This window comes from Hemibagrus wyckioides, linkage group LG15 (assembly GCF_019097595.1).
Source record: "Hemibagrus wyckioides isolate EC202008001 linkage group LG15, SWU_Hwy_1.0, whole genome shotgun sequence".
Classification (NCBI taxonomy): domain Eukaryota; kingdom Metazoa; phylum Chordata; class Actinopteri; order Siluriformes; family Bagridae; genus Hemibagrus; species Hemibagrus wyckioides.
In genome coordinates this window covers 7,888,355-7,915,817 of record NC_080724.1, presented here as the reverse complement: position 1 = coordinate 7,915,817, position 27,463 = coordinate 7,888,355, and the positions used below count along the sequence as shown (strand labels likewise).

Sequence of the window (27,463 nt, the reverse complement as noted above, 5' to 3'; positions counted from 1 at the left end):
CTAGTGCAAAAAAAAGAAGTTTGCTTCAAAATAGAAATGTGTCTCCACATAAAGATATAGACGTATTCTTTAATGTGAACAATGTAAAACGTAAGGTAAAATCAGAGGAAATTAAAAAAAAAAAAAGCAAAATGTTCCCCCTCGAGTTACTAGCTTCTTGACTTTCAAGTAAAAGTCATCACTCCTTTGCACAGTAGCTAGTTACAGCACTGATAACTCCTCTAAAATTGTGTACAATGAATAAATAAATGTCGATAAACAAATAAAATGTTCAAGTGAGTGCTTTTTAGCTTCATAAGTTATTACACAGTAAAATGTCTCAACATTTCTTGAAAGCAGAAAGTAACTCGCATACTGGGTGTTGTGACTCTGTCATCAGTTTATTTGACTTTTTTCCATATTCAAGTTACCTGGTATGTGCTTAAGGTTATAAGGTTTTGTTTTGAGGGCTTTTGTGTATAGGAGAACCGTCTGGATGACAAAACTAAAAAGAAACAACAATGCATGATGTCAAATTAGTACCGTATTTATTTGGGTGTACAGGCCACACACATAGGCTTTAAGGTCCACTTTTATTTTTCTGACAGGAAAGGACAAATTTGTAAAAATTTTAACTTTACACTTTAGGAACATAACATATTAATGTATTGACAGCGTTTGTGGAAAACAGACAAAAATATAGATTCTTATAAACTTGGTATTCCATTACATGTGTAAAACACATATAAACATCATAGTTTATAACACTTCAAAAGACCGCACTTCATGCTTACACACACACACACACACACACACACACACAAAATAGGTAATAGGTCTCCCCTTAACTGGCCCTAACTGCAGTATGAGCTGACTAATATATCATACAGCTTAATAAAACCCGTAGAAACTTGGAGTCTTGCTATAATACCTTGAGCTGACTCCATCCTCAGACATTGTGTTGATTTTGTATGTGTCTTGGTCAGTACATGGATGACTAATCTCATGGTGTGTATTATGTCTCATGAACAGTTATAATGTAATCCTAATGAAGTTTTTGTATGTATACACTGCCAGTCATGAGTGAACTTTAAGCAATGGGATTGAGAGAAACAACAAAATCAGAAACTCCAAATTAGAAATAGAAGCATTTGTGGGAAAGAATATTGGGGAAAGAAATCTAGCTATTTGGAAAATGCCTAATTTGGCATTTGTAGAACAGAAAATATATATTTTTCATTCAAAATTCAAAAGGTGTCTAGACAAATACAGACTTAAGGTAACTTACAGTCTTGTGGTAACTGCTTTACTATATGCACTTGTCTTTAATAAAGCATTTTTGAGAGTGGACAGTGAAGTCCTGCAAAAATGATGGCATTTCAATTATTCAAAGAACTGGGCAAACTGTAATGAAATGTAAAATAATAATAATAATAATAACAATAATAATAAAAAATAATAATAATAATAATTTAATCAGAAACTTTTGACTGGCAGTGGATACACTTGGATGTCACATACATATAAATAACTTTTCTTGTAGTAGTTCATGCTCCAATTCAGAGCACAGTCATCCTTGTGGTCCATAAAAACAACCAGAAATCAAAACTGACCTTTTACATATTATAAATCTGGTCACATTATACAAAATATATCAATAGAAATCGCTTAAAAGACTAAATCCTTGGACCCTCTATTAAAAATGCAATAACTTTGATACATCTTCCTCGATTCATCTGACCTTTGACTATATCACCGTGCACACACACACACAGGCAGAGAGATAAAGTAACCACATGCATTATATATCTATATACTGGATACTTTTTGAAACTATAAAAAAGTGCAAGAGGGTTCAGTGTCAGTTTCCGCTTTGACAAAGCAACATGATTGACAGGCAAACAAACAATCCTGTCCTGATCACCCGGTGTTTTTTCACTGAGTAGATATTTCATTGACAGCTGCCAGAATGAAAACATTTTCGCAGTTGAGAATTCTGACATAAAAATCATTGACGCCAAATTAAACACTGATTAGAGCATTAAACATCTTTCATTCGAAATTCAGCTTTAATCACAATTCAAAGGAATTAAAAGAGTTTCACACGCTACAGGCAAGAGTATGTGTGAGACAATATATACATTTCTATGTACATCTCTAATTTTTAAATCTTAATGTATGAAAACAGCGTACACATTTTACACGAACAGCGTACACGAGATCAGGTCTCTGGTGAGCAATCCAGCTGCCACAGTTCAGGATTCGAATGCATTGCGATGATGGTTTATGTGCATACAGCATCAGGTTTGTGGAAAAGTCTGCTGTGCCAGTAGTCTGGGTTATCAAAAGACGTGCTGCTGTCATTTTCATCCACACCTGCACACACGCCTCCGAAATCTCTCATTTTAACTCGGTGTGGTTCTTCCCCTGACACCATTCTCCCCTTGGCTGGAAAGTTCTGGTACTCAAGCCGAGCTCCTGAAGTACGAACCTTCCCACACACGTTCATGTCCTCGTATTCATCCGGCTGCCCGGTAATGGCTGCTTCCTCGTCCGCCTTCCGGCTCCTTCTGTTGTTCCCCTTAGGAGCAGACAGCTCGTGAGTGTTCTGGTAGATGGCATCTTCTCTGGGCTCTTGTGAGCTGCTGTGGGCTTTCTCTGACATCGATTCATTTCTTATGTCCATGTATTCATACTCAACCACAGCCTGCTGTGGCTGCCCCTCCTCCAGAGCTATTCCAACATCAGCATTGTCTTCAGAAGCCTCTTTATCAGACGGTGCCGTGTTGTTTTTTGGAACTGGCACAGGCTTGTCCTCATTTTCAGCAGTAGTGCCAGGCGTGTGCATTTGCACAACCTCGTGTGGTGAGAGGCTGCTACTACAGGTCACGAGATCAGCACAAGGAGACTGTCGGGAGACGGGTAGATTGGCTGAGCCGCCATCGTTTCCGACTCCCGGTAAGTGAAGGAGTACTGCAGGTTGTTTGCTCATCAGCTCATACTCTTGCGATGGATCTGGGATAGCGTGTGGTTGACTCTTGCTGTTTCTCGATGCCTGGATGTGTCGAAGGCTGGCTCTGGAGCTGGATTGAGTCACCAGAGCGTCTTAAAAAACAAAACAAATGAAATGTTAAAAACATGCATGTACGTTTTTCAAATAAGAAAAGCACTATGCAGTCACCTCTTCCTGAATTATAGGCACTTCTGGGTAGAATATACCCATCTGGGTCCTCCTCATCCACCTCTATTCCTGAAGAAAAAGGGTCCGATGTGACAGACACACAATTGGACAGGTATGCGCTGTCTCCTCGGCTGTGTCCCCTGCGTAGGCTTCCTGTCTGAGAGATGATCTCACACATTTCCATGTCCACTATAGTGCCCCTGCCTTCTGAGCTTTCGGACGTGGTTCTCGCTGAGCCTATACGGTTCCTCTTGGGCCACACCTGAAATGCAGACACAATGCTGATGAATTATTCTATATTCTCTTCAACACACACCAACTAACCATTTAACCATTGTGTTCTGTTTGAGTCGAATTTATCTTTCCATAAATATTGTTATTACTAATATGACCAATGACCATTACTAACATGACCAATGACTCAAGCTAAGTCAGAAATGACCTGTGGATATAAGACATTTGTGTGGGATTGATATTTTAATCCCAATTCTGACCGATCCATTTCTTCTTCTTCTTCTTTCGGCTTTTCCCTTCAGGGGTCTCCACAGCGAATCAGCTCTCTCCACCTATCCCTATCGTCTGCATCCTCAACACTTGCACCCACTAGCTTCATATCCTCATTTATTACCTCCATATACCTCCTCTTTGGCCTTCCTCTTTGCCTCCTGCCTGGCAGCTCCATGTCCAACATTCTCCTACCAATATACTCACTCTCCCTCCTCTGGACATGTCCAAACCATCTTAATCTGGCCTCCCTAACTTTGACCCCCTAACGTCCAACATGAGCTGTCCCTCTGATGTACTCGTTCCTAATCCTGTCCAACCTTGTCACTCCCAAAGAGAACCTCAACATCTTCAGCTCTACTACCTCCAGCTCTGACTCCTGTCTCTTCCTCAGTGACACTGCCTCTAAACCATACAGCATGGCCGGTCTCACCACCATCTTGTACACCTTCCCCTTGGTTCTTTCTGAAATTTTTCTATCACACAGAACTCCCGACACCTTTCTCCACCCATTCCAACCTGCCTGCACTCGCTTCTCTACCTCTTTCCCACACTCTCCATTCCTCTGGACTGTTGACCCCAAGTACTTAAACTCCTGTACCTTCTTCACCTCTTCACCCTGTAATCTTACTGTTCCACTTCCCTCCCTTTCGTTCACACACATGTACTCAGTCTTACTACAACTGATTTTCATTCCTCTTCTCTCCAGCGCAAACCTCCACCTCTCCAGATTTTCCTCCACCTGCTCCCTGCTCTCAATACAGATCACAATGTCATCTGCAAACATCATTGTCCAAGGAGACTCCTGTCTGACATCCTCTGACAACTGGTCCATTACCATAGCAAACAAGAAGGGGCTCAGAGCCGAGCCCTGATGCAGTCCCATCTCCACTTTGAACTCCTCTGTCTGACCTACAGCACACCTCCCCACTGTCCTGCTCCTCTCATACATGTCCTGCACCACTCTGACATACTTCCCTGCTACTCCTGACTTCCTCATACAGTACCACAGCTCTTCTCTTGGCACCCTGTCATACTCTTTCTCCAAGTCTACAAACAAACAGTGCAACTCTCTCTGACCATCCCTATACTTCTCCATCAAAATTCTCAGAGCAAAAATTGCATCTGTTGTGCTCTTTCTGGGCATGAAGCCATACTGCTGCTCACAAATTTCCACTACCTTCCTTAACCTAGCATCCACTACTCTTTCCCATAGCTTCTGACCGATCCATTTCATGTGTGATTAATTTAAAATCAACAAACTTAGTTGATTGTATTTCCTAAAATCTGAACAAAATATTCTTTGAAACAAAGGAGGCACTGACACTGATACAAAATTCTCCAATATCACATGACCATGAGACATAAACATATTGCATGTTGTTGAGCTAATAAATAAACAACATGAAATGACAATGATCCTAGGGAGCTGACTGAGACGCAACCGATGTCATATAATCAGAACAGAAGTGAAGTTCATGAAGTGAACAGAACATGATGGACCACAATGGAGCATGACGCATGCCATCGTTATCTTATAGTATCAAAAGTGAAGTGTGTAATATGTGGTATCTAACCTGTCTGAAGTCATCCCCAGTACTTGAGGTCATGGGCAGATATCCCACTGGTACAGACTGTCCTGAAGCGCTCTACAGTGCGAGAGAAAGAGAATTTTATTTTACATTTTATTCTGAAATACTCAACTCGCTCTTATCTACTATAAAGCACACACTCAAACAAATCAAAGTCTAATCTAAGTCTTACCCTATAGGAGCCGATGCGCATGCGGGAGTGACTCCTGGACGGAGACATGTGGAGAGGAGGAGTGGCGAAGCCATCATCCAACACCTCATCATCCTCACTTTCAAGCTCAGCCTCCACTAGCTTAGGCTCTCGCAGATGACTCTCCTCTGCTGCAGTACTATTTTGTTCTTTCTGCATTGAGTTAAAGAGACATGATGGAGTAAGCTGGAGCCATTCATCCATTTAGATAAAAGGTCATTAAAGGCCACAAGTGTCGAACCTTGATAACAAGGTAGCGGGGTGGATCTCTTGCCATTCGGGTAAACTCAGTAGCCAGCTCTTTAAAGGTCGGTCTGATGTTCTCATCAATCATCCAGCCTGAAAAAGAAAGATCAGAAAGGTTGGAAACCCCCCCCCAAAGCAGCTAAATACTGTTGTGCCACTGAGTAAAGTATGAAGATTTCAACACCATGGTACGTATGACCTGTCCTCAGGAAAGAGTCCAAACAGTAAGAGGAGATGGCACACATGCTAACTACTAATCCACCATGGTCCCCTGAGCTAAAAAAACATTTTGTGTGTAGAAGCATGATAAAGTTGGAATAATGTCCTAAACAGCATCTCACAGCATGTGACTTACATTTGACCATGACCATGTAGACATCGATGGTGCAGATCTGTGGTTGGGCCAAACGCTCGCCCTTCTCCAGCAGACCCGGCACTTCGTTAGGATGCATGGACGTATACGGCTCCGCCCCATGTGACATCATCTCCCACACTGTCACACCTTCAGCAGCAGAACACAGGGGAATATTAGGTCACTTATATGGGCTAGATCACACAGATGTCAGTGTGTGCATATCTTCACGTCTTACCGTAACTCCAGACATCGCTCTGGTGAGAATATCTCCCAAACAGAATACTCTCTAATGCCATCCATTTAATTGGAGTCTAAACACAATATGGAGACTGTTAGTGGAAATATAAGTGGAACAATAAGCAATTGAGCTCTCTATTTGTTTATGGCTAGGGGTACTACAAAGGACAATGAAACTGAAACACCTGGTTTTACACCACAATACTTTATTAATATGGTGTAGGGCATTCTTTTGTGGCCAATACAGCATCAGTTCTGCACCTTGGACCTTTGAGCTATTCCTCTTGCAAAACAGTGGCCAGGTCACTACATTATGCTGGTGGAGGAAACACCTCAAAGTGGCTCAATAATTTTCAGATAATATTATTCAGACTGTTCAGGACATGGGAGATGTTAAACCTAACTTCATCACCATTCTTGCTGTGTGTATTGGTGTAATATCATCCAGATACATGGCACCACTTACAGGGTACAATTTTTAAACCATTGGGTGCACGTGGTCCTCCAGAATGGTTTGGTACTCCTTAGCATACTTTATCTGATATCTTTCTTAAAATGTCATTGTTGTCATTTCCATCAAATGGTACCACAAAATTCTTTGAAACACTGGCCCACTGTATAGAACATTATTAGAAAAGAATAAATAATATGTATTTGTTTTACTTAAGAGTCATTCCCCAGTCAGAAAGTCATTGTATATTTTACACTACTTGTAATAATTGATCGATACCTTGTAGACATATTTCTTGTCATCAGGATAGAGCAGGTCTGCAATGCCAAAATCGGAAACCTGCACAATGTAGTCACTTTTCAGCAGAACGTTCCGAGCAGCAAGGTTCCTGTGGACCATGCGATGCTCTTCTAAGTAGAACATGCCCTAAATCACAGATGCAAATGTTAGATAAATAGATAGTTCCAGCAATTCCACATGCTTAATTTTTCATACTCATTCCAGTCCAGTGCTCCTGAGTCTCACCTTGGCTATCTGCACACACCAGTTGAGGAGACGCTGGGGGTCCAGGTTGTTTGCGTTTTGCCGCAGATGTTGCAGCAGGGAGCCGTGAGTACTGAGCTGGGTGACCAACTGCAGGCTTTGTCCGGGACAGATTCCGAGCAAACGCACGATATACGGGTGATCCAGACTGCCTATAGACAGCATGTGCTGTGTAGACAGAGGCATTTATATAAGAGAGCAGTAAAGTACTGCAACTCACAGAAAAGTGGTTCTATTACTTTCCTTTAACAGTGTATCCTGTCGTGTTGTTTATCTTCGATTAGGACAGCTTATTGTCAATGCTAACAGTATTTGCTTTATTAAAGAATGACATTTCGTACATTTGATATGTTTACAGTTACACCGATTAGGCATAACATAATGAGCGCTGATAGGTGAAGTGAAGAACACTGATTATCTCCTCATCGTGGCACCTGTTAGTGGGTGGGATATATTAGGCAGCAAGTGAACATTTTGTCCTCAAAGTTGATGTGTTAGAAGCAGGAAAAATGGGCAAGTGTAAGGATTTGAGCGAGTTTGACAAGGGCCAAATTGTGATGGCTAGACGACTGGATCAGAACATGTCCAAAACTGCAGCTCTTGTGGGGTGTTCTTGGTCTGCAGTGGTCAGTATCTATCAAAAGTGGTCCAAAGAAGGAATAGTGGTGAACCAGCGACAGGGTCATGGGAGGCCAAGGCTCACTGATGCATGTGGGGAGTGAAAGCTGGTCCGTGTGATCCGAGCTACTGTTGCTCAAATTGCTGAAGAAGTAATTGCTGGTTCTGATAGAAAGGTGTCAGAATACACAGTGCATGACGAAGGACCAACACAATATTAGGCAGGTGCTCATAATGTTATGCCTGGTTGGTGTAAGTATTATGTTGTGCAACATTTATAAGCAAAGTTAGTTCCTGTTATCACATACATTATATCAGATTTCATTTCCCTCACTTGAAGACAACAAATGAAGCATGTCATGTTACGTTTCAGTGTTAGAAAATTAAAACTACAGCTTTACATGTCACACAACACACTGACACTGGAGACTCCTTCTATAATTGGTAAATAAATACATCAATTTCCTTTACAATTCTGACTATATAAACCTTCACTAGATCAAAATAAAAAACATTTAAAAAAACCCCATCTGTATTACAACGTCCTGTGTAACTGTGCAAACAATAATGTAATAAAACTAGTGCATTGTTCTGAACCTGTGACTAGCCTTAAAGATAGAGTCCTGCTAGATATGCTGTTACAGAGAATTGATTAGATCAATCACTTTCAGGAATTTCAGGCGTGAATTATATTACGACGGGATACATATGCCAGTTGTTTGCACCTACTACATCTCAATTTCACCCGGTACAAGGAAAAGTGTCTCACATCTGTAATCTCAGTGAAAGCATGGTGCCCACTACGGTCCTGGATGGTCTTTATAGCGACAGGGATCTTCACCGAGTCTCCTTCAGGAATCCAGAAACCCTGAGGACAAAGTAAAGGACACAACTTAAATATACAAATTATTTATACATTTATACATTTTAGATCTCAATTAATGGATGAGAGTTCAGACCTTGTGAACGGTACCAAAGACTCCCGATCCCAGAAGTTTGCTCTTTCGTAGTTCAGAACTTTTGAGGATGCGAGCGTGAACTTTTGTCCCTTTCTCACCTGGATCCAGTGGCTCGATGCTCTATAGGAGAAGAGGAAGACAGGTTAGAGGGAATACACAATGTCAGGTACAGAATGTTTATGGTTCACATCCTGATATGTGAGCTGAAGATATGGTTTGAATCCAAAATATTAACTAATTAAAGCTCAAAATTCAGAGTATCCTCTTCGCAGATTTACTGACATCTACCATAACGTGTCACCTCTACTTAATTCCTCTTCTCAATGCTGTCCTGTCTGTTGTGTTTTTTTGTTGTTGTTGTTGCTTTCTTCCCCTGTCCTGTCATTGCTGTGTTTGTGTCCAGGTGTTCTGTTGATCATTTTGTCTTTATATACTCTATCCCAGTTCTTATCAGTGTTATTGTGTGTTTCTATGGATAGTTTACCCATGTTTCCTTGTTCGTCTTCCTGGTTACCTATGTCACCTGCACCATTTTTCACAGCAAAAATATATATATTTATATTATATCTCTTTAAACGTTCCAACCAGTAATGTGTAGCTTAATTCTGCACCTGTCCGAACTAAAGAAAATTTGTTTATCAGAGAAAGTTGTGTGGTGTCACCTCGCCGCTCTCCAGGTATCTCCTGAGCTTTCTCTTGCGGCGGATGGACAGGCTACGGCGGTACAGCAATGCCATCACCACAACGGCCAAACACACGATGAGACCGGCCAACACTCCACTCACTATAGCTGCAACATGAGGACTGAGAAGAGGAACATCAGCCGGTGAGACTCAGCAAAGGAAACGATTATACTGTATGGAATGATAGAACTATATTATCCATGAAGCCTTGGTTTGCTACCAGTAGAGGGAGCTACTGACCTGTCTGCCACCAGACGAGCCTCCATACAGTCTCTTAAAGACGGGCCGGTGCATCTTGAAAAAAGATGTAGACGTCATGGATCAGAAAGCACAACGTTAAAGATGGAGAAAAGGAGTAGCAAAAGTATTGGCACTCTTAATAACTTTTATTTTACTCTCATTCTTTTAGTTCTTATGCTGTAGAAAAATGTGAATTAAAGGGGGGGGGGCAATGATTTAGATTATATTCTATATTTTTACATTTCCATGTTGAAGACGCATGATAAATATACAGCAAGCTTACCCGCTTGTGCAGTTCAGGTGGCAGGGTTGGCAGTGTCCTGTACTATCTGGGTACTTAAAGATGGTCTGTCCCCTTTCTCCCGTTACTCCATGAGGGCAGGAGGACACACAGTGAGGACCATCCATTAGTTTAGCGCATGCTACACACTTATCTGCTCCCTTTTAGCCATACACACACACACACACACACACACACATAAAGAGAGAGGGAGGGGGGGGTGATTATTTCTTGGAACATTTATGGCAGCTCAATCTGTCAGCACCTGTACCAGTGTAAACAACTAAAACTGAAATTCGTAATCCCGTTGACGTGTTAGTGATGCGTTATTACACAATAAGCAGCTTGGAGCCAAGAAGCAGCAAAGCCAGTTTGGCAGGTCTTTAGAGCTTGCTGAAGACATTACACAGAGCATGGGTAGAATATTAAAATTATATTGTTATCATTTGTTCTATTAAATATCCCATCATCGCGTTTACATTTACATTTTTCCAAATCAACTTCAACAGAATCTAATTCAATCTAATCCAATCCAATCTAATCCAAAGAAGCCGAAAGTGATACGAGTACAAGCATCCGCCATCTAACCAGAACCAGTAGAGAAAGTGAATAAAGTCAAAATATGAACAAAAGATTCGTACAAAATTACTGCTCACTCTTAATACACTACAAGTTGTACATGTAACAATGAACAACAAGCGAAACGGGTAACGCAACAACAATAAGCACAACACAACAGAACCGACAAGCACAATTAGAGGGAGAGTGATGAGGGTGGTTCTGTATTGACATTACAAGTGCTCAGCTAAACAGTGGAAAATCCACAGGCTTTGGCGTGTATGGAATCTGAACTATGGACACCACATTAAAGGGAAAACTAATGGAGGTCGTATTTCATCATGTACAAAAGGGACAAAAAGTAAATAACCTTCTACATGTATTTAACACTGAGCTGCTTAATATGGCCAACATCAGCTTCTGAGTCATTTAGGAAAAACTATGATGTTGTTAAGGGGATATAGCAATGAGTTTGTCAAATTATTTGTGACGTGCATGGTGTGGAGAGGTTCAAGGGAGAATAGGCCCAAGGCGATAAACAATGGTGCAGGACAAAATGTGCTGAGACAGAGAGAGAGAAGAAAGAGAGAGAGAGAGAGAGAGAGAGAGAGAGGGAGAGAGAGGGAGAGAGAGAGACAGCAAGAGAGAAAATAGGCCCAAAGCGATAAACAATGCTGCAGGACAAAATGTGCTGAGAATGAGAGAAAGAGAGATAGAGAGAGAGTGAGAGAGCGACAGCAAGAGAGTGAAGACAGAGGGAGAGACAGGCAGAGAGAAAGAGAGAGAGAGAGAGAGAGAGAGAGAGAGTGACAGCAAGAGAGAGAGAAGAAAGAGAGGGAGAGAGAGAGAGAGACAGCAAGAGAGAAAATAGGCCCAAAGCGATAAACAATGCTGCGGGACAAAATGTGCTGAGAAAGAGAGAAAGAGAGATAGAGAGAGAGTGAGAGAGCAACAGCAAGAGAGTGAAGACAGAGGGAGAGACAGGCAGAGAGAGAGAGAGAGAGAGAGAGAGAGAGAGAATAGGCCCAAGGTGACAAATAATGCTGCAGGACAAAATGTGCTGGGAAAGAGAGAGAGAGAGAGAGAGAGAGAGAGAGAGAAAGATTTAGAAACAGGTGGAGAGATTGAGAGACAGCGGAAAAGTATTATTATACAAAGCGTTTTTACTCTGTTCACACGTGTTGAAGTAATAAAATATGAATCTGTTTAATCTATATGTTTACCACATTGTTTTCCAATGCTTGTTTCTGATTGGTCAGGGGACCTTGATCCATTTTCTATAACAGCACTGCTTGGACAGTGGTAAAGACTACAAGGTTTATATCAGTGTGAATGTTCTAATACCTTACCATTTCTATAGTAACAACTTTACAGTGCCTTGATGGCAGATACTCCACATAAACAGATGGAAAAAAAATGTATGGAAATATTTTGGAAGGAGTCTCCAGTATTAGCACTTTATAGAAGAAGCAGAAGCAGCCTTTTTTTCAGAAACATATTTCAGTACAGTGAAATTCTTTTCTTTGCATATCCCAGGTCAGAGCACAGGGTCAGCCATGATACAGCACAGAGGGTTAAGGGCCTTGCTCAAAGGGCACAATAGTGGCAGCTTTGTAGTGCTAGGGCCTGAACGCCACTCTTATGATCAACAACCAAGAGCCTTAACCATTTGATCCTACTATAGTTTTAATATACTATAGTTTTAAGATTCGTGCATTTTTAATTTTTACATTATTATTATTTTTTTTACATTTAATATCAAGATGGAGGACAGAAAGAGACGATCAAGGGAAATCTATAACATTAAACTGGCAAATTGCTGTGGTATAAGAGGAATAAAACCATTTCTGTTTGAGGTGGTATTGTCCCAACAGCATGCTTTGTCATGTTTTATTCCTTACATTGTAGAATAACGTTATTTAAAAAGTCTAGAAACGTGTTTAGAATACAGTAAAAATAGCTTTTATTAGGTATAGGGATATAAATCAGTTCAAGAATATCACTGGTGGTTGGAGGAGACAGATAACAACATCAATACTGACTTAGATACATATAGCTGGAGCGTCGCTATCAGTGAAACCTGTGCTCTGGAGATGTATAAGAAATAAGGATAAGAAAAATGAGCTCTGGCATCCTCTGGGCTGATACCGAGATGTTTCTACTGTGTTCCTTAAACAGCAATCTGGGTTTGGCTGTGTTATTGTGGTAGTGTTGATATAATTCTAATATATTCTTGATGTGTCCCAAATCATGTCTGCCTCCACATGCTCCCTATTCCTTCATACCTCTCCTCTGCAGGTCTCCCTTCCCTCCTGTGGTAGACACTCAGGATGACAGGCACGGCATTCTCCTGATGGACCTGCGAACTCCCGTGGCTCCCTGCAACAGTATAAGTGAGACAGTTAGGATACAAAAAAGCAAAAAACACAAATGCACTGTGCTGTGCTGTGGTGTAAATGTATATTCTTTCATACACACACAGTCCAAGCACACACACACTGACCCAGAGAAGATGTTACAATGGGCCACACAGGTGTAATGACGGCTGTGATTCCTGCAGGAAAGACACTGCTCAGGTCCGGGGCCCCAACAGCCTGAGCTCGAACACAGCGGGTCACACACATGACCGTCAGCCTCTGTAAACACACAAACACACATGCATACAGGCTGAATTTAGAGCTGAGTACACTGCACTGCATGAATCTACATGAACTGACATGCATTTCATGGGAAGGGCATTTCAGGGAAGGGCATTTCAAAACACTGGCGGATTTTACCACACTGGCTCGGCTGCTTGTTGAACTTGATGTCGTTTAACTGGCGTCTGCGTTTCAATTCGCTGCCAGTGAAGATCTGCTGCCACTTCACGGTGTGCTGGTAGCATAGGTTTGTGTTATTGCTGATGTACACACTGCCATCGCTGATCTCTTGCAGAGAACGCAGACCCAGAGACGTCAGAGTGTCCAACTTCATCACCAATAGAGAGAAGGGTCTGAAAAAAAGAAAGAAACGCAGAGATGGATCAGAAAAAGAAAAACAAGGAGCAAGAAAGAAATGCTTGAAAACGAGATGTGGAGCAAAAACCAAAAGAAAATCTGGAAGAAGAGATACAAATTGATTTTAGAAATAGCTACACGGAGGCGTAAAGCATATAAAAATATTCATATGAACCCCTAGATTGAAATAGTGAAATAACAAATAAGACTGTAGAAGATGAATTAGTAAAATGTTGATATCTAGCTGTAACTTTATTCTTAGCCTCGTATTTGTAACGAATTCCTCCCCCTCTGCCATTTTGTTTCGGATGCATGCTCTTTTGTTTACGGTGCGCCTTTGTTTTCGTTCTTGTCCTGTCTCCACCCTGTCCTGTCATTGGTCTGTTACCCGGCTGTGTCCATCTTTTCCATGTTAAGCCCATAATTAGTTTGTATGTTTATACTAGACTTGTGAGATTGTGTATAACATGTCATCATTCTCTTGTTCCCTTTGATTATTGTTGCTTGATCACCTGTGGCTCTGGGGCAAGGGTCCGATTGTGGTTAGGGGGTGTGGCCAGCTGGAAGCTGGTTAGGAGTCGGCTGTAGCTAACATTAGCTATCATTAGTGGGGTTTTTTTGGGCATCATTCCCCATTTACAAGGTTAGGAATGAAAAACTGTCAGAACTGTAAATAAACATGAGTTATTACCTGTACCTAAGCTCATTATAATATTTAAATAAAGTGTATAAATAAAATGTGTATAGTATAGTGCAGTAGTGTAATTAATTTATAATACAAGGAAGGAAACAAGCATTATGACATTATTTTTCTGTGTTTTTTTGACAGACATTTAAATCATTACACCTAACAGATGCAAAATATCATAATGGCTGTCAGCAATTCCCAATATTATACATCGAGTGCCTTGTGTAAACCCTGCAGTTTCATTCTCTCATTGCAAAGTATTTTTGTGCATTTCTAGCATTAGGTCTGAACAATGTCTCTCAGTGTCTTGCTTCATAGCATCAAAACATCCTGATTTATGATAATAAATGAATGTTTGAATACATGCGCACTGATTTAAGCTACAGACCTTGTCCTTAAAAAGCACATATTGTATATATTTTGTACTTGTGTATATTAAGCTATTTAAACATAGAGTGTATAAGTGCTTTCTGTGTTATGAGGATGCAAATGTGACATCATGGACGTTTTGATAATTTCATCTCAGTTACTAAGCTCAAGTTCCTAATAACTTTCTTTTTCGTTATTTGTGGCTGTTGGCCAGAATTCAATCCGTCACACATACACTATATTGCCAAAAGTATTCGCTCACCCATCCAAATAATCAGAATCAGGTGTTCCAATCACTTCCATGGCCACAGGTGTATAAAATCAAGCACCTAGGCATGCAGACTGTTTTTACAAACATTTGTGAAAGAATGGGTCGCTCTCAGGAGCTCAGTGAATTCCAGCGTGGAACTGTGATAGGATGCCACCTGTGCAACAAATCCAGTTGTGAAATTTCCTCGCTCCTAAATATTCCACAGTCAACTGTCAGCTGTATTATAAGAACGTGTAAGTGTTTGGGAACGACAGCAACTCAGCCACGAAGTGGTAGGCCACGTAAACTGACGGAGCGGGGTCAGCGGATGCTGAGGCTCATAGTGTGAAGAGGTCGCCAACTTTCTGCAGAGTCAATCGCTACAGACCTCCAAACTTCATGTGGCCTTCAGATTAGCTCAAGAACAGTGCGCAGAGAGCTTCATGGAATGGGTTTCCATGGCCGAGCAGCTGCATCCAAGCCATACATCACCAAGTGCAATGCAAAGCGTCGGATGCAGTGGTGTAAAGCACGCCGCCACTGGACTCTAGAGCAGTGGAGACGCATTCTCTGGAGTGATGAATCGCGCTTCTCCATCTGGCAATCTGATGGACGAGTCTGGGTTTGGCGGTTGCCAGGAGAATGGTACTTGTCTGACTGCATTGTGCCAAGTGTAAAGTTTGGTGGAGGGGGGATTATGGTGTGGGGTTGTTTTTCAGGAGCTGGGCTTGGCCCCTTAGTTCCAGTGAAAGGAACTCTGAATGCTTCAGCATACCAAGACATTTTGGACAATTCCATGCTCCCAACTTTGTGGGAACAGTTTGGAGCTGGCCCCTTCCTCTTCCAACATGACTGTGCACCAGTGCACAAAGCAAGGTCCATAAAGACATGGATGACAGAGTCTGGTGTGGATGAACTTGACTGGCCTGCACAGAGTCCTGACCTCAACCCGATAGAACACCTTTGGGATGAATTAGAGCGGAGACTGAGAGCCAGGCCTTCTCGTCCAACATCAGTGTGTGACCTCACAAATGCGCTTCTGGAAGAATGGTCAAAAATTCCCATAAACACACTCCTAAACCTTGTGGACAGCCTTCCCAGAAGAGTTGAAGCTGTTATAGCTGCAAAGGGTGGACCGATGTCATATTGAACCCTATGGATTAGGAATGGGATGTCACTTAAGTTCATATGCGAGTCAAGGCAGGTGAGCGAATACTTTTGGCAATATAGTGTATTTCAATGTGGAATGATGTGGGCCACAAATCTTCCCACTTTCAGTGAAGATTTTGAGATTGCTATCAATTTTCTTTTAACACAGACTTTTATTTTTTTTTAATTTAGAGAACATTACCTACATCCTATACTTTTCTCATTGCCATGGTAACACTTTTTTGCACTGAATGCTGGTCTTTGTGTACACGTAAATATGTTTCTGATTACATTCAAACTGGGTTCTGGAACAGATCACCATGTCTAGGGAACATATAAACAGTTCAAAAGTTGAAATGGAAATGAATTCAGTCGGAGTGATGGAAATCGTGTAGAAACGTAACCACACATGCACTTCACTGCACAGGCTCCTGAAAGCTACAAAATTTGGCCTACAAATCCAATTGTCTTCCCCAACATCTTATCAGCCATATTTTGCAACTCATCAAAGGCATTTAGCTCCATTTTCACATCGCAGTCATAATGTGACACCCAAAGAGGAAAATGACACCAGTGTGCGAAATGGTGTGTGTTTGGGAGATGAAAAGAAAGTGATAAAGAAAGAGGCAGATTTCCTAGGAAGCCATGCAGTTTAGAGGGTTTAGAGCAGTTGACTTGGCTTACGTACCTCTTTCTGTTGCTGCGGGTACACAGTTAGGGTAAGTGGGTATGGTGGGGTGAGGTGGAGGGATGCGCACACACACACACACAAATACATACAAAAAATAAGAACACAGATGAGATGCATGCACTGACAGTGACACACTGCTAGCATAACACGGATGTAGTTTAACAGCATTAGCTCGCAGCCAGACACACAGATGGCAGTTAGACTTGAAAACTGCTGATGCTAGAAACAGACCGAAACTCGCACAAACAGAAATACACACACTTACAGTTGAAGAGACCTTCCACGTATAGTGGTAAGATTGGAGAATACTGATAAATCCTTCAGCTCTCCAGGCCATGACTGAATATTCAAAATTCCTACAGTACACAAAATCATGGAAAAGAAAAAAATCAGATTATCATTATGAATGACTGTATTCAACCGTGAAAATAGTTAAATTCGTTACTTTAATTATTCAGAAATAATAAATAAATAAAGGTTGGAGTACGAATTTTCCACACAAGTTAAAGCAGAAAGGTATAAATGCAAAGTAATAAAACTATAAAAGTAATACTAAAAGAAAAATGAAAATGACCTTCAGCCATTTATCTTCAAATCACAGACTTTTTATTCTTTAATTGAAACTATTAGTGCATGATGATAACTGGGAATGCAAACTAGCTGAACGCTTAAATACCAATATTTTTTATAGCAGTAGATATATTTCATTAGTTGGTTTTACTGTAGGTCTGATTCTTGCTGTCACATCTGTTACAGTTTGGATTTGTCAGGAAATTAGATCGGAAGCTGTCTGATACTAAAATGTCACCTTATCACTTTGCAAATATATAATTATAGAGAAATGTATTGACACAATGTTTGAAAACGTAATGAATAGACATACTGTAATAAACAGACAGTAATAAAGCAATTGCACTTTGTTGCTTCACTTCTTCTGACTCATCTTATACTGTACAACATAATAGAATAGTACAATTACAAACAGATTACAGTACTGAAGCACAAATAATGCAATATTACCTGTTATTTCTCTTACGGTGCTGAAGACTCGGAGTTTCACTGGGTCTAGAGGAGGTATCTTATTATAGACATCCCTGAAAAAGATATACACATGATCGATATGCGACCTTTAATGAGTATTTTGAGTAATTTAAGGATTATGTAACTGATTTTAAGTAAGTGTTAATGTATATACCATGTATCTCACTCACCCTATTCTAGAAAATCCCATCTTCTATAAATATGTAAAATGAAAATGACCCCAGTTCTTCCTGTGCCCACCCACTTCCTCTCATAAACTCATAAAGTGCATACTAGAACATGACTGGCTCTTTTATTGTGCACTGCAATACCACTTGCCTGTAAAGCGTTCAATTATTCACTCAAATCTCAGCTTCTTTAGTTTCTTAAAAGAACGCATAAACCTTAAAAATAAACCTAAACTTAAGTCCATTTTTCCATAAGGAATTCATTTCAGCGTGAAAGCTTTAAAAGAAAAAAAATAAAATCCACCTTAAACATAAGCACTATTCTGGTGTAACATGTCTCAGATATATTCAGTGCTATGTATGACAGAAAAGCTCTATTTTTAATAAAAACAGAATATAAAAATATATAAGAAAATGAAGACAATATATAAGCAGACAGAAAGGCTCACCCATTAATACCCATGACAAGAAAATGTAGGCTGCCCTGAATCTTTGTGCAGTTGATGAAACTGTCAATGTTACTGGAGTCCACTGTCTGTCTGTTGCTCTTACTGGGATCTGTGCCTTCACACACTGAGAGAGAGAGGCAGAGAGAGAGGAAGGAAGGAAGGAAGGAAGGAAGAAAGAAAGAAAGAAAACTGCTGTTCTATGAACGTGTCTATCATGTTTAATACAGTACATGACATTTACCTGCTGATGAATATGTCTGAACAGCTATGTTCAAAATCTTATATGTAACTGTGTGTAAAGTGTGTTTCACCTTTTGGGCAGAGTCCATTGCATGGCTCACAGTGCTTCGTGTCATTCTTCTCGACTTCCATTTTATCAGGAGGACAGGCACTTACACACGCACTGCCATCCACTACAAAGTGAGCTGTGTTTGTGAGAGAGACAGAGGCAGAGAAACAGAAAGAGTGACAAAGAGAAACAGAGATAGAGATTGATGTGTGAATGAGGTGACAGTCAGTAGATGCAACTCAATAATCGAACCTGATTGAGCTCGAGCTGAATAAAAATCTGAAATGATCTGAAATAATCCCAAAAACAGGAAAAATGCACATGTAAACAAATATTTGAATCGAATTGCAACCTGAACAGTTATTTTGGAATCTACGATCAGACTGAAATAGTTCTGATGAAAATGGAAGCTACCTACACTTAAATATCAAATGATCAAATAAAATAACATCAAATTTGTGAAAAAGTTATAAGCAACACCAGAAAAGATGTGAAGTGTGCAATGGTGGCCTATTTGTGCATCATTCAGATGTTAAGAAAAAAAAACTTTTAATCACTAAATCTTGTGTTTTAATGGGTAGAAAAGATCAATAAATAATTCAATAATTACCCAATACATGAATAATGTGGCGTTTTATTACTATTTTGTTATTGTAACATGCACTTAATATTTCAATATTTCATTTGAATTGCTGTGAATTTCCCTTTGGGATGAATAAAGTATCTATCTATCTATCTATCTATCTATCTATCTATCTATCTATCTATCCATCCATCCATCCATCCATCCATCCATCCATCCATCCATCCATCCATCCATCCATCCATCCATCCATCCATCCATCCATCCATCCATCCATCCATCCATCCATCTATCATTTAGTCTCATCAGTTCCTCAAACAGCAACACTGGAATGATTTGTCACTCTCCTGTAAGATAAATAAGATAAATTAAACTTCATTCCCTATCTGTTAAGACACATCTCTCGTTAGACACACTAGAGGTAACGTTCTCTCTAGATAGCCTCATTCTACAGCACAAGTGTAACAGCATACTAAAGGATTTCAGGGCCCACAATGAAACATACTAGTTTTTTTTAGTTTATGTTACTTTAATCTCTGTACTCACTGGGGCATTTTTGCAAACAGATTGAACCGTACTGGTACATAGCATCTGGATTGGGTTCTAGCTGGAAAGTGTGCTTGTTGTAGATGTGTGACTGTGGACAGTGAGGCACACATGCTCCCAAATGGCTCACGTGCTGGCATGCCTGTAGCAAAGAAATGACAAGTAAATTCAGGCCATTCTGTGGTTATAGTATTTTCTACTTTTGACAGGTCTATTGCATATAATTGCATTTAAAATTGCATATAAATAAGCAAGCTAAAAAAACAAAACATCGAGGAGTGTATAGGGCACAGAAAACAGTTAACAAAAAGGCACAGGATTAAATCACATAGAAATCAAATAAAAATCATCACATTTCTGCTTGCCGACCGAGACCACTCCACTCAGATGCTCACGGATCGACTGATTTGGTCTGTACAGGAGTGCGATTGTTGTTGACTTTAGAGAGTGATTCAAACAGACTCAACACCAAATATATGAGAGCACCTATTACAAATCTCTCTCTTGATCTTTAAATAGGGTGTGATCTTGTGCACACACAGGCTATGTATACTCTTTTGGTAGTAGCATGCATTATATAATTATAATAATTATGAACAGTTTGTTTTATTGTTCAAGCATCACCTTTTTCTTCTTCTAAAATCTCTCGATGCTACTTCTCCTATAGCTTTCAACTACATGCACCAAACATGCCATAGACCTGTTTTGGCTGCTATGACTTTTCTGTCTTATTTAGGTTTTCCCACTATGGAAGCTCAAATTGGCCAAAACTCCCAATGACATCCATTGATAACTTCTGACTGTTATAGTTCTTCAAATTCAGACTGATCAAACTTTATTTTCTCTAACTAATCAGACCTACAGTTTTTTTGTAGTGGATGATTGAATATTCCAAAAACTGTCATAGACTTACACTGACGGGATGTTCAGTGCCCTGGTTCGGAATATTTATTGATCCAACTGTCAAATCTTTCTCTCTCTCTCTCTCTCTCTCTCTCTCTCTCTCTCACACACACACACACACACACCTGACCTTACTTAAGAGTCTCGTTCTAACAGAGACTCTCACTTCATCTATCTCTCTATCAATGCCACACACTCTATCCATCAATCTCATTATCAACTTTATCCTTATCTACCAGTAACACGCTCTCTCTCTCTCTCTCTCTCTCTCTCCATCCTTTCTATCTATAAATCTACTTGTATCACACTTTTACTCCTTCTGTCTTTCTACTAATAACACTCTCTTTCCAGCTATCCACTTGTGCCACTCCATCTGACTTTCAACTTGTATCACTCCATTTGTCATCTTTCTTTCTACCAGTCTTTCTGTCTGTCAGTCACCCTTTCATTCTTTAAGCATGTGAAACAGATTTAAACCTTCAGACTGGCATCAAAGTATGCTGCGATGAAATGTAACTATTTAGTTTAAGACTGCCTTATGCAGAAACTCTAAGACAGAAATCTGATAAGATGACACTTACAAAGCAGTCGGTTTCCTTGGGCCCTGTACAGCCTCCTGCGCATTCAGTGTTACAACAGTGCTGAGGACTGGGACCGAAACAGCGGCCGTGACACTGCGGCGCACACACAGTCTTAGTCACTGACACACACAGAGCAGAAGGTTAGAGGTGCAGAAACTATATTATACAGCATGTAAAATATCTTTAATCCGTACTGATAATAATATGTGTCCAAATTACTACATACATTCAATTTATAATAGTTAAATTATGGAGTGTTCAATATTATTTTGCCATCATAGGCCCATACTTCTTGACGTGGACAGTTGATTACATGCACACTGAAAAAGCTACTGTGACAAAAAGGTGTATAGCATTTCTTGCAAACATACATAAGTATATGAATATAAAATGTTTGACTTTGTTTACATCAGAAGTCACATGGTAAAAGGGAACTTATAGTAATTATGTGTGGTGACACACAAAGGATCTTTAGCTAAGCTAACGAGCTATGTTAGCTAACTACATTAGCATGCTAGCTTGGACTTATTTAATGAATTTCAGTTAAGTAAATAAAAACTTGTAGTTAGGTCATAATATTATTTGCATTTCAGCAATAAAGGTTTACGTTGTTGCTTTAGAAGTTACATGAAATTGAACAGAATTTTGAGCAAAGATATTTGACTTTAAGATAATTTAGTCATGCTGGCATAGATATGTGATCAATTTGAGTTAAGTAAGACAGAAAACTCATATTTTGACTAGATCTCATTTAAGAGTGCAAAAGAAAGCTTGTAGTATATTGGAGACCATGTTTGTTGGACTTTTACTACTGTTTACTGCTGTTAATAGTATTATCATTATCATCAGTATTATCATGTAGAAATATTTAATTTCATTAATTTTTTGAAGACACCTTTGCTATACAGCATGTCTTTGCACAGTGCTGTATGTTTTTGGTGGTCCTTCCACCAGCAATATGTCCCACCGTACTAGTGGCTTCAGTAATGTGAACTCTGATTGCTATATTTAGGTCATTATCATGTATATTTATAGTTGTAAAGGTTTAACAGCTAATCTACTCACAGATCTGACACTGATCCTTATTTGGACCCCAGCAGTAACCACCACAGTCAGGATGACACGACGCTGTAAACAAAAAGCACAAAGCTTCAATATGTGTGGACAAACCGACAGAAGAATAACGTCAATGATGTCATTCTCAGACACACCCACCTTTTTGACCATTGTCACTGATGTCGATGAGAGCACTGCTGTCTCTCACAATGTCCTGCCAGTTGATCCAGGGAGCATAGCTCAGGTATTTATTATTAACAATCTGCACCCCTCCATCCAGGATCTCTGTAGTGTACACACGCACACACACAAACACACAGCAGTTGTTTTGGTCATCAAGGGTTTTAAAATTGGAGTCTTAACTCAATGGAATTTACTATAGTACTATTGTAATTCTAGTACAAATTGAAATAATGTGTGAAGACCTAACAACTGTAGTGCTTTCAGAGATAATGTCCATAATACATTCGGTATACAGAAATTTTATAGTTGCAATAAGAAGTGAAGCTTAGTTTTATTAATTACATCGAGTTAAAATAGGACTAAGGAAACAGATATGTTCAGGAACAGGTACAACTAATTGCAAGAAAGCAGCTCAGTTACTCGTCCTACAAGTCTAGCATCATGCCTCATACTTAGGAAATGAGGGAGCAGCTGAGGAAAAAGGTAGTGGATGTTTATCAATCTGGATACAAGGTCTGCTTATAAAAGCATGTATAAAATGTTTAGCCTGCATAAGTCCACCATAAGACAAACAGTATACAAGTGGAAGGCATTCAAAATAACTAACCCTGCCAAAAATCTCTTCTAAAATTTCTTCCAGGAGAATTATAAATGAGATCTACAAGCATACCTAGCCCCCTCTGTGCTAAAATAGCTTCCATTCTTCTGAGAAGGCTCTCCATTAGATTTTCAACCATGGCTGTGATTCAGTAATTAAAGTACAAGAGGTTGGGCAATGATGTTCAGCAAGAAGGCCTGGTGCAAAATCCAGTAGGATTGAGGACTGGGATCTGTGCAGGCCACTCAAGGTCTTCCACACCAACCTTACTGTAGTTAAGCATCTCTTTCTGGACCTCACTTTGCGCACAGGGGCACAGGGTTCAGTTCTAGCAACATTAAAGACAAGTTTTGGGAAGACCCTCATATAAGTGTTATGGTCAGGTGTCCAAATACTTATCCACAGAGTGTAGATCAACACTCAGAAGTACTCTGAAGAACAGAAATTGAATGTATGCAAGGGTTTTCAAGAAGCAGCCTGAACAAAGCTGCCTGTTTGATGTTTTCCAGAGACTAGCTGGACAAACGTGAAAAGTTCTCTGGACAGATAAGTCCAACCATCAGCTCTTTGGGTACATCAGGAAGCCTGTGTTTAGCAAAGAGCTAACACAGTCTACCAACAACAAAATCTTATCCCTACTGTCATGGAGCATGATATGGAGCAGTTTTTCTTCCTCTGACTCTAGGCAACTTGACATCACTGGAGGAATCACAAATGATAAGAAATACCAGGGGGTTTGAAAGCTCAAATTAGGCACAAATGTTGGTTTTCCACAGGACAAGGATGCTACACACTTAAGTAAATCCACTAAAGAATGGCTTATGAAGAATCCATGTAGTGGAATGGCCAAGACAAAGCGCTGACCTGAATCCTGCTGAAATGCTGGTGAAGTTTTGTAAAGACAAGTGAGAAAAATCCCTCCAGCAAGATGTCAGGCACTGATAACTGTTTATAAGAGGCAACTGTGTGACATTACTGCTAAAACTGGTGCCATATGGTACTGTATAACATGCACACAATAATAGATGGTGATTTGTTAAATAGCAGAACCCTTGATTCAGAAATTTAATTCTATGAAATCATTCAGATTTCTTTACATGGTTCACAAATGTTCAATCATGACGGATTTCCTTTTCAGTATAGTAGTAGATGTATGTTTTTGCTGGCTGTTCAGAAATTTGTGAATCATGAAAGGAAACCTCTAGGATATGAGAATAAGAGGATATGACAGGCTGAGACTGAGTTATAGTTAGTAATCTCTCTAGTATAAAGCCTATAGTGAATTGAGCAACTTTGTGCTGTAACAACACACACACACAAAAAAAAATACCCACATGGTATTTAAGGGATTTGCAGTAACCCAGTTCGCAGTGAAAGAAAGTGAGATGATCAGCTTGATTTTCTTGGAAATGACTAGAGTCCAAAAGCCATGGTTGTTTTAAAATCCTAGACTAACATCTTTTTACCATGCATTCGTCCTGACTAGTCTGAACACGCAATAAGTCTAAAGAGCTCGGTAAGAATGATGTGTTTTAAAATACCAATGCAAACATAAATGTACACACAGACCTACACACACACACACACACACACACACCCAGAGCATCCTCTCAACTCTGTAATGCTATAGTTCTAGAATCTTCCCACGGTTTTGCTGTCATGTCATGACTTATCTGGCCAGGTCATGTGATGACATTTTAAATCTATAGGAATTTTTCTTTCAGAGTAGTATATTTGAAATATTTATATGAATTTCAGATGTTGTTTTTTTCTCTTTTCCTCTTTCTGCATTAGTAACGAGCTGGCATTCCTCAAACAAGTTTGTGCAAAACGTTATGATCCATTTTTAGATCAAATCCATCAGTGATCCATTGACTGAATACACGCTTCAACTGAAGAGATTAGGTGAGAGAACAGTCTGAGCTTTTGTACAAAGGTGGTGACATGTTGAATCTCATACATTTGTTAAGTAGGGACCTAGAAATAGTGCAGAATCTTGAACATTAACATATTCAAGATATCGAACATTTTCTTTTATTCCAAAAATTCCTTTTTATTTTCTTTTTCAAACTAGCCAGGCTCTCACTCATTGTGTTATCCCTTGACCCTTCTTTCTAAATCCTTGTTTCTCTGTCTATCCCCTTTCCGGTTGTGCTAACCTGTGAGACGAGTGAGGCCCAGGTCCACCAGTCCGTACTGGCCATCAAAGTTGAGGAAGACAGAGAGGGCCCATTCCTTATCATATAGCGTGCTGCCACGGATCACGCGCAGCTGCTCCAAAGGAAGCCGGCGAAACTGGTTTGTAGCGATGAGGACGTAGCCTGTCACTTCTCGAACAGTCTGCAGGCAGAGGCAAGACAATAAAAGAGGCGTGATGAAACACACTGGAATGCAGCAGCTATTAAAACTAAGATTCTATTAAACATTACTCACTGTTTTGCCTGAAGGTAAATATGAGTTGTTATGGTAGGTAAAATCTTACAATCATGAAAGATTTAGCTGGTGCTAAGGATTTAAACATCAATCTCTGCAATCAAAGCAGTGTAATAAATGATCCTAGGTGCTAATAAATGATGTATATGGAAACTATGATCTCTTACTCTAAGGAATGTGAAGTTGAAGTCGCGCTCCATCAGGGTGATTTCCAGGTTGCCGATGATGATCTCACAGCCACTGTAGCGTTCCTTTAAGTTATTGTAGTGCTGCACAGAGCTTTCTGTAAAACTCAGGCCATTCTTGGTTCCTGGGCAAACTGGCAAAGAGGAAAAAAAGGTATTCATATCATTTTGCCCTGCACAATAAGTAAAGAATAACACATAACACATGACAGATTTTGATGTTATATGAAAATAATGCACACCAAGGGGGTGTGGTGCGGCGTGTGGCGCAAGCCACCAACTAATCACCTGCCCCCCTGCTGGTGTGGATTAGTTTCAGTTAACAGAATGTTCTGGAGTGTGTTATTGCACTTATAAAACAGCAACCTGAAAACAATGAATGAATGAGACATTGTTTATTGGACACACACACACACACACACACACAATGTTAAATAATGTTAACACAAACGTTAAGTAATGTCTCATACGAAAAAACTTCATCACTTCAACACGTGAATTTTCTTGTTACACAAGAACACGTTTTAAATCTGTTTATTATTAGTTGTAGATTTTGTAGAGCATCTGCCTGTAGGTCCATATGTAGGAGCTTTTACTATAGAAACAACAATGTATTTGAACAAACACATTAATTTTTACCCACTCAGGTAATACCTGTACTGTTCAATGAAAATCATGCACATTCAACTGTCCAATCAGTTTCAAGCGCTGTGGCATACACATATTTTAATCTTAATCAAACGTTACTGTTAGAAAAATTTACAACGGTACCAAATATTAATTTGTGTCGTGACATGCAAAGGATCTTTAGGTTGGCTAGCCAAGTTTGTTTTTCTACACACTTACATTAGCATGCTAGATTAGATTTACTCAAGGATTTTCAGTTAGGTAAGTTGTCAACGATTGTCAACAATATTATATTTGTTAAATGACGTCATCATTTATCAATTTTTTATTACATTTAATGTTGTGGAAAGGCTATGAAACAAGCACATGTATTACAAGCAGTGGCTCATGAGCATAGTTTTAATCAAGGAGTAATCAGAATTGAGGTTTGCTATATGCTACTATCTAGTGAATTTTTAGAGTAACCCTGTAATAGCCAGATGATAGATGACAACACAAGGCACACAGTACACACTACGCCAAACTCTGTATAAACGTTTTTGAGGTAATATTATTAACCAATGTAGACAGGTTTTTAGCAAAATTTCTCAAAAAATCTCAAATCTCAAAAAACACCCTAAGCATTGGAAAAAGGGATCCAGAGAAAACAGTTTCTTATTTTTCCCAGCCTTTCTCCGTGTGTGAAATACTTGGTTCCCACATTTCTTATGTAAATATATTATTCAATAATTGCCCTTTCTGTCTCTCAATCTTGGCAATATCTTACAATGGATGTCTTACATTGAAATGGTTCATAGACTCTGCACTTACACATTTTACTTTTCTTTTTTCTTCTTATTTCTATTCTTTTTTTTATTCAGTTTATTAATTTGCACAGTCCAGGAAGAGTAGACCAGGTCCACTGCAAGTTGTATACTGTATATAACAAATAAAAAACCTTGAAGCTTGGTTTATTGTGAAAATGCATGGAATATTATTTTTTCTGCTAATAAACAAGATTGTTGAGTATTTTAAACTAAACCATTCTGACTTCCCAGTCATGACCTGTCCTGTCTGTTGTATT

At 39.6% G+C, this 27,463-nt stretch overlaps 1 protein-coding gene across 1 annotated transcript in view; it reads right to left on the bottom strand.

Moving 5' to 3' along the window:
• Positions 1-505: 505 nt before the first annotated feature.
• Positions 506-27,463, bottom strand: part of erbb3b (erb-b2 receptor tyrosine kinase 3b) — a 37,269-nt gene continuing 10,311 nt past the window's right edge. Inside the window, exons 2-28 of the mRNA XM_058409876.1 lie at positions 25,756-25,907; positions 25,315-25,495; positions 22,534-22,659; positions 22,384-22,446; positions 21,319-21,437; positions 19,835-19,976; positions 18,728-18,841; positions 18,417-18,540; positions 17,780-17,853; positions 17,025-17,115; positions 13,394-13,608; positions 13,120-13,252; positions 12,902-12,995; positions 10,062-10,219; positions 9,779-9,832; positions 9,518-9,659; positions 8,856-8,975; positions 8,666-8,764; positions 7,261-7,446; positions 7,015-7,161; positions 6,283-6,358; positions 6,048-6,194; positions 5,688-5,785; positions 5,429-5,599; positions 5,242-5,313; positions 3,161-3,422; positions 506-3,084 (exon numbers count right to left, since the gene is read on the bottom strand). Coding sequence (XP_058265859.1) covers positions 2,264-3,084; positions 3,161-3,422; positions 5,242-5,313; positions 5,429-5,599; positions 5,688-5,785; positions 6,048-6,194; positions 6,283-6,358; positions 7,015-7,161; positions 7,261-7,446; positions 8,666-8,764; positions 8,856-8,975; positions 9,518-9,659; positions 9,779-9,832; positions 10,062-10,219; positions 12,902-12,995; positions 13,120-13,252; positions 13,394-13,608; positions 17,025-17,115; positions 17,780-17,853; positions 18,417-18,540; positions 18,728-18,841; positions 19,835-19,976; positions 21,319-21,437; positions 22,384-22,446; positions 22,534-22,659; positions 25,315-25,495; positions 25,756-25,907 — 4,181 coding nt within the window. The 3' untranslated portion in view covers positions 506-2,263. The remainder of the gene's footprint in view (positions 3,085-3,160; positions 3,423-5,241; positions 5,314-5,428; positions 5,600-5,687; positions 5,786-6,047; positions 6,195-6,282; positions 6,359-7,014; positions 7,162-7,260; positions 7,447-8,665; positions 8,765-8,855; positions 8,976-9,517; positions 9,660-9,778; positions 9,833-10,061; positions 10,220-12,901; positions 12,996-13,119; positions 13,253-13,393; positions 13,609-17,024; positions 17,116-17,779; positions 17,854-18,416; positions 18,541-18,727; positions 18,842-19,834; positions 19,977-21,318; positions 21,438-22,383; positions 22,447-22,533; positions 22,660-25,314; positions 25,496-25,755; positions 25,908-27,463) is intronic.